The sequence below is a fragment of the Quercus robur genome, chromosome 3 (assembly GCF_932294415.1).
Source record: "Quercus robur chromosome 3, dhQueRobu3.1, whole genome shotgun sequence".
Classification (NCBI taxonomy): domain Eukaryota; kingdom Viridiplantae; phylum Streptophyta; class Magnoliopsida; order Fagales; family Fagaceae; genus Quercus; species Quercus robur.
Genome location: NC_065536.1, coordinates 7,027,178 through 7,040,762, shown reverse-complemented (window position 1 = coordinate 7,040,762; position 13,585 = coordinate 7,027,178). Strand labels below are relative to the sequence as shown.

The 13,585-nt window shown below is 33.8% G+C and overlaps 1 protein-coding gene and 1 long non-coding RNA gene across 2 annotated transcripts in view; both read right to left on the bottom strand.

Moving 5' to 3' along the window:
- Nucleotides 1-12,494, bottom strand: part of LOC126716877 (uncharacterized) — a 63,521-nt gene extending 51,027 nt beyond the window's left edge. The window contains exon 1 of the mRNA XM_050417916.1: nucleotides 12,440-12,494. Within this exon, the coding sequence (XP_050273873.1) occupies nucleotides 12,440-12,448 (9 nt within the window). The 5' untranslated portion in view covers nucleotides 12,449-12,494. The remainder of the gene's footprint in view (nucleotides 1-12,439) is intronic.
- Nucleotides 6,086-6,737, bottom strand: LOC126716881 (uncharacterized). The gene is made up of 2 exons (XR_007652316.1): nucleotides 6,365-6,737; nucleotides 6,086-6,270 (listed from the first exon to the last, which is right to left on the bottom strand). It is a non-coding gene; the product is annotated as an uncharacterized LOC126716881 (long non-coding RNA).
- Nucleotides 12,495-13,585: the final 1,091 nt, after the last annotated feature.

The window sequence follows — 13,585 nt, the reverse complement described above, 5'->3', positions numbered from 1 at the left end:
AAAGAAAAAAGAAAAAAAGAAAGAGTAAACTTCAACACTCTATTAACTTCAGGTATGACCAAAAAAAAAAAAAAATGCTTGCAATAAGTCTATTGATCTACAAATATTTCACGACTACTAACATAATCCGTTATTATTGGTGCATGATAGGAGTGATATCATTGACGAATCCGAAGGAAACTTAAAAGTAATGTTACTCCAATTACAATGAATTATATCAACAATTATGAAAAATGTTGTTTCTTAACATAACACAATACCAAAAATGTTACTCATTGGTGGTGCACTGAGCTTCTCAAGAGCTTCATCAGAAAATGTCTCGGGTACATGGAAAGGAGCTGGACATAACACAAAACCAAAGTTACCATATTCTAAGTTTTTTAGAACACAATACCAAATTCATATTCTAATTTGTTACCCCCCTACATAATGGTTTCCTAGTAGGCAAGCTACAGTGCACAAACGTTGAATGTATATATAGAAGCAAACATACAGGAGCAGATGCCTACGCCAAATTAATTAAGTACCACTCAATAGCTATTCCATCTACAAAACGTTTAAATTTCTAGGCACTAGACAAGTCAAGAATTTTATATATAAACTGCAACAATTTTATGACCTGTAGTACCAATATTCAAGATAAGAAATACTATTGAATTACGCATCTCAAAAAAGGTAATGACTTCAAACACATTCACACATACCTGCCACAGTTTTGCTTCTACTCCTTCCACGGATTCAGCTCCTTTATCTGTTCAGCCAGCTTCTCAACATGTCCATAGGTAGAATAGTAACTGCACCATTCACCAGAAAAGTTTCAATTAAAGCACTCAGATTAATGCCAGAGCAGTACAGTTGAAAATAGTTATGCATATTTGATATGCAGCAAGAACTAATCGCAATACGTTGGGGACCACAAGCTCTAAAAATGGTGTGGTCCTCCATTTCTAGACATGATTTCAAATGGTAGTTCAGCATTCACAATCACTTTTTCTTCATGTGTGGATAGTTCATAACGTATAATGTCTTTAGTCTCTACACTTTTCAGGCAATCTTGAGCAGGAATCCTGCTTTTATTAATAACCGTATGAATACAAAAAGTTACATTATAAGTCTTGTGACATTAAAATAGAGTAGCATTAAAGAGCATGAACTCAACTCATAGCCGGCATCCTACAAGTGTGCCAAGATTGGGGATGCATGAGATGTTGTATTCATGTTAATTTCTTTTAGTGAAAGTTGTAACCTAAGGCTACAATTAAATTTGTAGTTATACTTTGCCCAACAATAAGAGAAATAGAGAGAATACAAATAAAAAAAATAAGATTAAAAAAACATACAACATATATAGGCTTAAGTGAGTAGAAAAAGAATTTAAAGTCCCATGGTTTTTTTTTTTTTTTTTTAAATCATTAAGTCCCTCGTTTAATTTCTTGATTATTCCTATATCCTTGAAATCCAATTCAATGAAATATAAACTTTGGATAATGTTGACTCCTTTCTTAATAGATTAAACGCATTGGACTTAGTGGATTACTAAAGAAAAATGGGTTTTCCATCTTTTTCTTTTTAAATTTGGGCAAACAGAAAATTATTACAATTAATTCAAAATAAACTTATAGTCAAACTTTTAAGGGAAGCCTGCCTAGTCTTGAGACATGAATTTGTAGCCCATGTCTTCATTTGGGCTAAGTTTAGGCCTTTGGGCAACAGTGTTAGGCCTTTTTCAATAATTCCACCAACCATACATTTTATTAAAAAGTTCTTCCTAAGTCTAAATATGGGGGTAATATGAGTCTTAACCATTTTCAAAAATCAGTTTTTTTGTTTTGTTTTGGTAGTGAGGATAGAGAATGCTTATAAGAAGTGAAAGTGCATGGGGATATTCAAATTGGGTCTAGCACCCCAATATTTAAAAGTCTCTCATTCATTCTCTCCTATTTTAATACTAATTAAAATAAATGACAAGTGGCAAATACACAATTCGAGGGTGAAAACAAATCCACGTCATGCATGTAACTTATCTTTCTCATACATGACTTATCTTTCGCTATATATATCATGGGTTACATTGCAACTTGCCCACTCAAGAGTCGAGACAACTATCACCCTCAAGACCCAAGGCTTCCATGGTCCTATCACACTACCACATCAATACCCATCAACTTAAATTTTTATTTTTTATTTTTTTTAAAAAAAATTGCATTTGGCTTCCTCTTGGGGAAGTCATGGGTTGAATTTTTGTTTGAAATAAAATTTATCACCTTGATGGGTTTATGGTGTTAAAACCTTGATTTTTTTTTTCTTGCTAAATAAGAAAGTTGAATTGGGTAATTAAAATATAAGAATTTGCATTTGGTTTTATTAAGTGTGATTAGAATGTGGAAAGTGAAGGAACAAAGGAAGCTTCAGAAACTTCCATGGTTGCTTCTTTGATATCTTAAACCAAAGTAAGTGAGAAACTTTTAGAATTGGGCATTATTGTCAACCCCACGCCAACAATCCAACGAAGTTTACATCCACGGACACGAACTGTTCGGAGATGAGCTTTTATGCTAACTTTAAATCACTGAAATGCAAAATGTCTAAAAAACAATATAGTGTTGGTGGTGGATGATGTTGCAAGCTAATAACTGCATAAAATTAGTGGCCATTGAAATTGCTAGAGCAATTTGGAAAATTGAACTGCATATATGTCTTTGTGAAGTCTATCTTAATATTGGAGTCCACTAAGCAAGAAGCAATATACGGATTGAAGGACAAACCAGTACCGTTCGGACCTCCCCAATAGATGTGGTTTAGAATTGGGGCAAAGAGTGGATTTTGTGTTTAAAACCGGATGAGGACTCTCATTTTTTGTTTTGTTTTAACTGCAAGAACTTGTCTTTGCTTGTTTTATTTGAGTTTTTGATATAGGACAAAACCAAACTGATGCAACAATAAAATTTTGAAGAGCAGAAAAATAATTGATAGATAACCTAGGAGTTAGCATCTGGGATAGCTTGGAGTTTGCACTAAGCAACAAAGAACAAAACCTCTAGTCTACCTAGGGTTGGCTGAATTATCTGCTCTTAATCTTTTCAAGAATTTCTTTAATAGCATCCACTGAATTAAAATTTGGAGAACATAAAAATAATTGATAGATAAACTACAAGTTGCATCTAGGATTGCTTGGAGTCAGCACCAAGCAACAAGGAACAAAACCTCCAAGATTCTCTACCTTGGGTTGACTGAGTGATTTGCTCTTATTCTTAAAAAAAAAAAAAAAAAAAAAAAAAATGTTGTTTTCTTTAATAGCATCCACTGAAGTTACATATCTACAATTCATATTTTCTTTAATAGCATCCACAACTCATATTTTATAGCACCTGTAATGAACCATATGAACCAGTAACTTCAATCTCAAATAGTTCTCCACCATCAAAGAACTTCTTTCCAACTCTAAATATAATACATTCAAATATATTATAATTTGTTACAAACTTATAATGTTCACTTCTACAATTTCATTGATTGCAGTACCATGACGGTGAGAATACACCACTTCATACATCTCACCTCTCTCTATTTGCCTACCTTTCTTGTTTGCCTACAACATAGTCAGTACATTCGGCATATTAAAGCGATGGTGTCGATTCGATGGTGTCGAATCACATTTATTTCTACTTTTGAAAGCAAAATAATATAAGTTTTGTTAATTTTGGCATGTTATTAATATATATAATGTTGTTCTTACAATGCTATCCGCCATCTAGGCATAGATTCTGGAATGCAGCGTATGAAGCTCCGCCTGCTTCCCACGCTGGTCTTTCTTATCTTTAGACAGGTCCTATGAACATTTCAACAAAGTCAACTTGGTATAAAATTATTGCAAATTATTCTTAGCATAATCTTTGAGCATTATGATATACTCTCAATTATTACCTTGATAAGACTATATTTGAAATATTTCATTTTCTGATATTCCTTTTACAAAATTTGTTGTCGCAAACAGGGGAAAAGTAAAAAAAAAGTAACATAAGTTTGATCAAATGAGCATAGCAAGTAGAAATATGGTTGCTTTTACTCATAGGAAAAGATTGTGTGGTTAGTCTGTATTGTATATAAGCAACATCAAAGCTTCTAAATCATACTAATTAACATATAACTTAAAAGTTTTATACTAGTATAAGGAGCAATCACTATAAAAAAAAGGTTCTATAGCCACGTTTTTAAAACGTGGCTATAGCACGATTTGGCCTATAGTTGCGTTTTTTAATGTGGCCTAAAACCCATGATTATAGGACTAATGGGTCTATGGCTGCACTTTTTCAAACGTGGCCCAAGACCAGGACCTACAGCCTCGTTTAGAACGTGACCTAAGGTGAAAGCTGTAGCCACATTTAAAACGCGGCCTAAAACCAGAACCTTAGGCTGCGTTTTAAACGTGGCTAAAGCTTTCACCTTAGGCCACGTTTAAAACACGGCCTAAGACCAGAACCTTAGGCCGCATTTAAAACGTGGCTATAGCTTTCACTTTAGGCCACGTTTAAAACCCGACTAGAGGTCCTGGTCTTAGGCCGCGTTTAAAAAGTGTAGCCATAGCTCCCTTGTCGACAGCCTCAAAGACATATTTTAGCCGCGTTTAAAACGCGGCTATAGGTTAGAACTATAGCCGCATTTTTTAAGTGTGACTATATCTATCACCTATAGCCACGTTTTAAACGTGACCACAACCCCTTGAATTCCTGTTTAGAATTTGTCTATAGCCACATTTTAAAAACGCGGCTATAGTTTTTGTTTTTTTTTTTTTTTTTTTTTTTTCCTTTCTAGGCCAGATGGCAAATGCATTTACAATCGTTGCTATAAGTTTTACAAACGCTACTATAAAAAACCTATTACACACACAAAATTCTAGCTTGTTGCATGCAACAAAATAACAAGCCGGAATTTCAAAGAAATATCAAGCTAAAATTTTCTCAAACCTATCACAATTTCAATCAATATCTTTAAAGAATACGGGAAAATTATCAATCTTTGAGGAATATGCAGTTCAATACAGCAACAAAATGGAGGAAAAAGTTTAAAGTCCATTTGACATAAAAAAGATGCAGCGAGCATCACACATGATTGTCTCTAACTTCCTATGGCTATCTCGAATGCTTCAAGGGGTGCCTTGTCTACAAGTGGGGCATCGGTTTTGTACCCTTGATTTACAAGTAGACCACAGTTTATGTCCATAATGGCATTGCAAAAATATAAACGCAGTAGTCAGCTATTTCGAGCCAAGCAGAGAACATAGAACATCATAAGTTACTTCATATAAAGAAAACCTTAATTTTTCCAATATTGAATGCTACAATCAAAATATATAGTAGCTACAAACGCTCTTAAAAACAAGATTAGTGAAGTTATACAACTTCATACTCGTCTTTTCTTTTTTAATAATTCTAACCAACTAGGAAACAAACTCATCAAAAGCAATACAAGACCAAACCAAACTTCATTTACAAAACCAAACTATACAAAAAAAAAGTTTCCACAGGCCAACATATATGTAACGACATGAACAATTACGGCTTGCTCAGACTAAGTAACCAAAACAGTATAAATGGAGGTAGCGATAGTAAATTTTGTTTGTTTTTAGAACGTGACTAAAGCTAGGAAACAAACTCTTCTAACCCATGAAACAAACCCAAGAAAAATATCATATACTCAAAAGCAATATAAATGGACATATCATTCCCAATGCATCATCTTCCTAGACAACTCAACCAGTATAAACAAGCCCACTCAAAAACAATACAAAATTCCATTGAATACCCCATTTATGTTTTTCCTAAACAACAAAAACAAATCTTTTAAAAGTGCTGATATACCTGCAACTTCTCAAGGTATTGAGGTTGACCATGTTCTCTCTTAATGGTCCCCGTGCGCTCCAAAATAATATGTCAGCAAGCATAGACTTGCCAAGATCAACATGAGCGATAATGGAAAAATTCCTATCCAACAAAAGTACACAAATGTGGAACTATAAAAAAGTACTTAAATTTATGAAACGGTAAAATTTATTTATTTCAAAATTACAGTGTGAACAATGCATGGCTTCACTATTTAATCCTCTTGGCTGTTCTTCTAGAAGAGATTCAACTAAATGTGTTGTATGTTCACAAAAAAGATTGTCAAAATAAACTTCATGTGTACAATATTCCTTCTGATACAGCCAAAAAGTAATACAACATACAATCTTAAAATATTCACAAAGAGTCCTCACTGTGATACAGCGCTATCCTGAATATATTATACACATCGTATTAGTAGCACATAACAATGTATTGCAATAAACACGCAACTTTCATTAAATTAAAGGCAACATTTTTAGTACCTAAGAAATTTGTGAAGCAGGTACAAGTGGCCTAATTCCTTCTAACATGGCTCTCACACCCGACATCATTTCTGCCATTTGCTGCTCATGCCATGCATCTGATTGCCGCTTTGCTTCGGTGATTTCCTCCTTATGCCGTGCATGCAATGAGGCGATTTGCTCCTGATGCCTCTGCTCTGACTGGGCAAGTTGGTCCCTTAACGAATTTTCCAATTCAATCATCCGATGGGCCGTTTCGCTGGACGACGGCCTAGTTAAACATGGAAGGTTGGACCCATTTCTTCCTGTTGGGGTTGGTCCAAAACCGACCCCACGTACACGTCCACAGCGTTCTTTACCCATCACTTGAGCAAACGCATCATCTTTTAACCAAAGGATTCCTTCGCGACGCTTTCCTTGTAGTGAGCCCCCGTTGTTTAAAATTTAAGTCATTTTTTCCTATTTTCACACAAGAACCAAATAAAATATTATTTGCTATAAAAATTTCACGCACAAAATACAAAAGACCCTAATGGTATGATATAGGGCTTACAATCTTATCTCACATTTCAGTACTAACAAGATGCCCATCTTTGGTGCAGTATACTTTCGCGAAAACAACTGCACGCTCCACTGCTTGTCCACTTTCTTTTGCCTACATCATATTCAACAGTCTCATTACAATAGTAAAAATTTATGTTGGTGATATGAAGTGGCAATCGACAACCAAACATAACAAATGGAATTTGGGACATAACATACAATATAAATGTAAAACAAATTCCTAAAAAATGTAGCTTATTACGTTCAAAAAGACAAGTGAATTGTTTTCTTCATGCGAATGCTTTGTATCAAGCGGTTTTTGGTCCTAATACTCGCCTATGTCCATTGCAGTTAGTTGTGACAGTGGCTGAAATAGTCCCTAGCTAACCCCATCCCAAAGTTCTATATATTGGCCAGCTACTACCTCAACCCAATTTCCTTCACTCAACTTCCTCACATTTCCTCTCTCTCACTTGTCTTTGCTGTCACAACGTTACTTTTTATTGCAATCATCTTGAGAAAGCTGTCACAGCGTCAAAACTATGACAAAAAAAAATGAAGAAACATGAAATGTTCCTATCAATAAAAATTCTTCAACTAAATCATTTTTATTTCGGTTTTTTTGTCCCTATAAAGCTAAAGCATATTGTACACAACTATCTCCAACCAATTTCTCTACTCCATGGTTTTGACATTGATTTCTCTTTTTAATTTTCACTACCTGCCTTTTTTTTTGTTTTTTTGATGCGATCACTACCTGCCCTTTGATTAAATAAAATAGCCATTTCTTAGGCCACATTTGAAAAAGTGCGGCCATAGGACCCTTGTTGACAGCTTTGAAGACATTTTTTAGCCGCGTTTCTTAAATGTGGTTATATCTGTCACTTATAGTCGCGTTTTAAACGTGGCTACAACCCCCTGAATATTTTTTGAATTTTTCTATAGCTGCATTTTAAACGCGGCTACAACCCCCTGCATATATGCATGCCAATTGCATTAGAGCTGTCCGCTTTCAACCTATTTAGTTTTCCACAGAGAAGGTAACAAAGGAAAGCAAATTCAAGGAACAACCAATTGCTATATACCAAACCAAACTCTTGCTAACAAAGTGGCAAACATAATTCTTAATGAAATCACTAATCAAGAATAGGAAACATCACAAGCAATGTCTATTAACAGTCATGAACATGCAAAAAAGCCAAGTCTCACTTACCCCAACACTGTGCTCTCCTCTGCAACAACATGAAACCTCACATGCTCCTCTGACATTAGTTTTTATTATGAAATTTTACTAATGAGGCAAGCAATGGTAAAAATTTCATTCTAATTCACACAAAATGCTCAGATTCATTAGTAAACTAGTTTCTTCGAACTCTTCAGATTCATCACACAAAATAATTGTTACCCAACTCTACGTTTGGCTTAATTTAGTACTCAATTACTTTACTATAACACTAGTAGTATATAGCTTTAGCTAGGCCGTTGTATTTTGCAAAAGTCATAAAGCTTTAGGCGTTTTTAATAATTTTCCTCTTCTTGTTCTTCTTTTTTATGTGAGATTAGCTTATAATAATGCCAATAATGGTGTTATCAAATTGAAGACAGATAATATTCATATGTTTTTCTTTGCCTTTCACCGTGTCATGTTTTCCAAAAACTTATAAGCTGGACCACCCTAGAAGAGAAGCTAAAGTTTTTGGCTTTTTAAAAAATTTTCTCTAGCTTTTTCATGTTTGTTAGGCTTTACTATTTAATGGATATATAAAAACTTCCATGTTCACAAAAAATTGACATCTCATTATAGCACTGAATGTGAACGTTTACACACTCACATGAAAAAAAAAAAAAGGTGTGACTTCAAGAGGAACAGAAGTTGGAATTGAAAAACAGATTAATATTAATAATATTAATTTAACCAAACAATATTTTTAGGTTCTAAAGACTTCGGTTTTTATGTATTTAGAACTCTAATGTGTATTGTTGGCAAACCATGATCAAAACAAATTGTTTAGTCTTATTTAGACTTGCTCAAAGTTGTTTTATTTATGTAAAGTTGGAACAAGCTGATGCAGAAATTAATATTGCTTCTCGACCTAGTTCGATCGATCGAAGTTTAGGCTCGATCAATCGAAAATCGAGTCAGATGCGTTTTCTGTAGAATTCCAACTCAGCCCTAGTGTATTTAAAACGTTTAGGGTTTTGTGTTTTTGCCCTAAATATATAAGGCAAATCCTAGCTACGTTTTAATGTTACTCAGATTGCTGTTTGTGTAAATCTCTTGTGAGATCTTAAAGAGCTTTCCTTTACACAAGCTCAGGATTATCAAGAAGGAAATTCGTTCAAGAACTTGATCATTCAGTTGCTACCATAAGAACTTAAAAAAACACAAGTGGGTGTACTTGTACTTGCTGGAGAATCCAAGAAAGAAGGAGTGTTATTTCAGAGCTTGCACGTGATCACGTTCGTAAATTTCTACTGGTGGGTAGCAACAGGATGTTTGTGGTCTAAGTCCTGTTAAATAACTTCGATTCCTTTATAGTGGATTTAGGTTTACCTTGCTGGAGAATCCAAGAAAGAAGGAGTGTTATTTCAGAGCTTGCACGTGATCACGTTGGTAAGTTTCTACTGGTGGGTAGCAACAGGATGTTTGTGGTCTAAGTCCTGTTAAATAACTTCGATTCCTTTATAGTGGATTCAGGTTTACCTTGAAGATAGTTAGATTAAATCCTCCGCAGGTTTTTACCGGTTTGGTTTCTTGGATGATCAAATCATTGTCTTATTTACTTTCCGCTGCTTTGCATGATATAATTATTTAATTGTGAGAAACTAGATTTGGAATTTGGGCTAACTAACTAAGTTAATCCAATTGTATTTTTAAAGGGTCTAAAAACGTACAAATATGTACGGAAAATTTAAGAAATTTTTTAATATTCATTTTTTATGAGACAAGAAGTTTATATTATTGCAGTAATGAAATTGTGGATTGCTTAGTTTGGACCCTATGACAACGTTGGGCACTGCCACCATTACTGTCACCTCCATGCAAGCCATTTCCCATGCTAAACTCATGCCGACAAAATCTATTTTGATTTTCATGAATTCAAATCGACCATGTTCTTTCCAAAAATAAAAAAATACAACTAGAATTTATTGATACCAATATGTCACAAGTTCGATTAATCATGTTGAATATTAAAACCCTGGCTAGTTGTTGTATAATGCATTTCTTATCATATTGTCAGCAATTTGGGCAAAACTTATATGCCCTGACCTCGCTATGTTCTTCTGAAACCCACGACTTGTCTTGTTCGTATCAATTAATGTCTACGAACACATTCCCACCAACAAATTAAAACAAAAAAATCAAATAAAAAAACTATACTCGATATATCCAAATACCCCATCATATGTATATTACCGCTAAAAGATAATAGAGCAAGAAAATTGCGAAACCACACTTTAGAATCAAACCAATAGTCAACTAACTCCTCGTAGTCCTGCTTGTCAGCCCAAGTTGGTTTGTTTTAAATGACAGCTTCTTTCGACACATCTTTGGGGTAGCATTTCATTTTTAACTTACTCCTTCGGTTTCTCCAGAATTCCCCTAGTAAGTGCATTGCCCAATTCATTTGATTAGCTGATTTGATAATTTATGGGTCAATGATCCACCTTTTCTAAAATGCAAAAATTTAGTTAGCATAGTGCAATAGTCCACCCTACTGAAAATGCCATTTAGCACACATACGGCTATACATATAGTAAACCACCATTAGGAATGAAATTTCAAAGTTCACAATTAGAGAAAAGTTACTGTATATGGCTTAAATACTCAACTAATATGATATATGTGACCTTTATAAATGTGGACATTTTGATACTTGCTTTTTAAATAATCTTCTTTTTCCTATTCGTGTTGTTAATTTACTTATTACGCAAGACAATAAGTGAATTAACTTGTTCATATTTTCATAAATTTAAAAGAAGCAATGGGCAGCCTATCTTTGTTATGTCAAGAACATAATAAAAAAGTATGTTTAAAAGCATGTTTAGATTGATTTTAAAATCAGTCTAATAAGATAAAGGGAGAATAGTATCCTTTTCTTTTCTTTTTTTTATCTGAGAATGAGGGAGAATAGATTCCCTCTAGTTAGCTAAGAAAAATTGAAATTACTCATGAGTAATTTATAGATGCATCTATAAATTACGATAAAGTTTTTGACATAAACGAACAATGATAAACGAACAAAAATGTGACTACAGCTCAAAAAAACGCAGCTAAAAAACCCCTTCTATGTCCTCACGTTTAAAATGCGACTTTAAGTTTTTCTTTGAGTCGTGTTTTTTAAAAACAAGACTGTAGTCTATCTTGGGCCGCGTTTTTTATAGCCACAGCCTAAATAAACGCGTCCCAAGCCCCTCGCGTTTTGTAGTGAATATTACCAGGTTTTATCAACCTGAAGTGATTCCTTAGCAAAACTAGTAGCGGATTATATGCTTTGTTTAAGAAACTTTCAGAAAACTTTTGGTTGCAAAATTTTAAAATAAAGAACTGGTTAAGAATATTAGAATACGCAAATTTAAGTCTTTCTTTATGATAAATTAAAATTTCGCATTGATAAATTACAAAGACAGTTTTGCACAGCCAATTGTGCAAAACAGAATAACTAAAGAACGCCCAATCCTCTAAAACTAAAGAACAATTGACCATTTAAGTATAAGCATAAGCCCAGGAATATGCATCTAAGAAACTAAAGCCATATAGGACGTGTTATTGGCATAAAAATTATAAAACAATAAAATTGTTTATGTTTTATATTATTAATTACGCAATAAAATTGTTGATTTAATTATTAGAGGGCACAATTATTTACTTTTTTCGATTTAATTAAATTTTTATTTTTTTGTTAAAGAATAATTTGTAAACTTAAGGGTGCGTTTGGATACAGCTGAAAACTGAAAAACACTGTAGCGAAATAATTTTTAAATGTGTGAATAGTATCGCGGGAACTATTTTTAATGAAAAAGTTGCTGAAAAGTGAAATTTGTGGGTCCGTAAACAATACACGATGTGCTGTGATTGGTCAAAAAAATTTGAAAAGTCAAAGTTTGCGGCTACTGTTCATTGAACCGTGCATGAATAGTAGCCGCAACACCCAAAACGCTCCAAAACGCGTGAAAAAAAAAAAAAAAAAAAAAAAAAAAAAAAAAAAAAAAAAAAAAAAAAACAGACAAAACGCAAACGCAGGGAACTTTCAACCGAATCCAAACGCACTCTTACTTGTAAATCTTTCCTAACCATCCCATTCCAAATTCCTGCAAAAGATCACACTAATTAGAACAACGAAATAGAGGAAAAAAAAAAACAGAATATGGCTTTAAATAAAAGACTTGAAGGAAGAGATAACAATGACATGGAAAAATACCATTTTGGAAATGGTGTCGTTTTCTACGTCTTCTTCTCATGCATTGCCAGTACATCTTCACAAATCTAAGTTCACAGCACTGGCGGAGACAAGCAAGCAAGAGAATGTGCGAGATTGGAGGAGAGAGAACCTCGGCCATGGAGTGGAGCACAGAGAACAGGGCTGGCTTGGGAGTGTTAAGGTATAAGTAGTAGGTGGGAGAGTGGTAAAGAGTAAATGAAGGTATATGACTATATGAGGGAAAAGTCAAACTAATAAAGGCCTGAAGGTAAGGTACACTGCGGTTTTCTTAATTACCCAACAAACGATAGATTTTCTTTTTGCCTCTATACCTCTTCTCTCCATTGATACGCATCACTGAGAAAATATACTTTCTCAGAGGAAATAAAGGCGTGAAGGTAAGGTACACTCAACACTGCATATGTTTTTTTATTTATTTATATGAACCAAATGCTGAAATGCATGGCCTCATACCTAGCTTTCACATTTTTGACAAAGCATGGGAGTCTCTAATGTACTCCTTGTTCTCTCTCACTCTCTCAGTAACAATAATATTGCCGGGCTTTATCTTTGGGACATTTTTTATATGTAAATGAAAGTTTTTTAATTTTCATAAACTCTTTACTAAAGTGGATAATTATTAGTGTAAGCATCAGTTGATGCAAAAGTATGTAATTTTAACACAATAAAAATGGTACTTTTGTATACAATAGATTAGGAGAGGAGAAAGAAAATAATAAAAATTTTACAACTTATGAACAGTATCATTCCAAATTTGAAATTATATTGTTCATTCATGCTAAGGCTCTGTTTGGATAGAACTTATTTTACTGAAACTGAAAACTGAAAATACTGTAGTAAAATAATTTTTAAATGTGTGAATAGTGTTGTGGAACTCATTTTTAATGAAAAAATTGATAAAAAGTGAAGTTTGTGAGACCTGTGAACAGTGCACAAGTGCACTGTTCACAGAAGACCGGGTCAACAGTTGCAGCTGGGCAAAAAAAAAAACACAGAAAGAGGAAACATAGATGCGCAAACGCCCTAACCAAACTACACCTAAAAGTTTTAAAATTTAAGGGCAGATTGTTTTAAACAACATTACATACATTTTCACACACTTTTTCACCCACATGGATTTCAAAAAATTCCAAACAACAATTCTCAAACTACTATACCAAACACCCCCTAAAACATTTAATGAAAGAATTTTTTTGGTTCTTGGTGTGCCAAATCTCAATATTTGACATTTGACACACCTGATGCTAGTGCTATA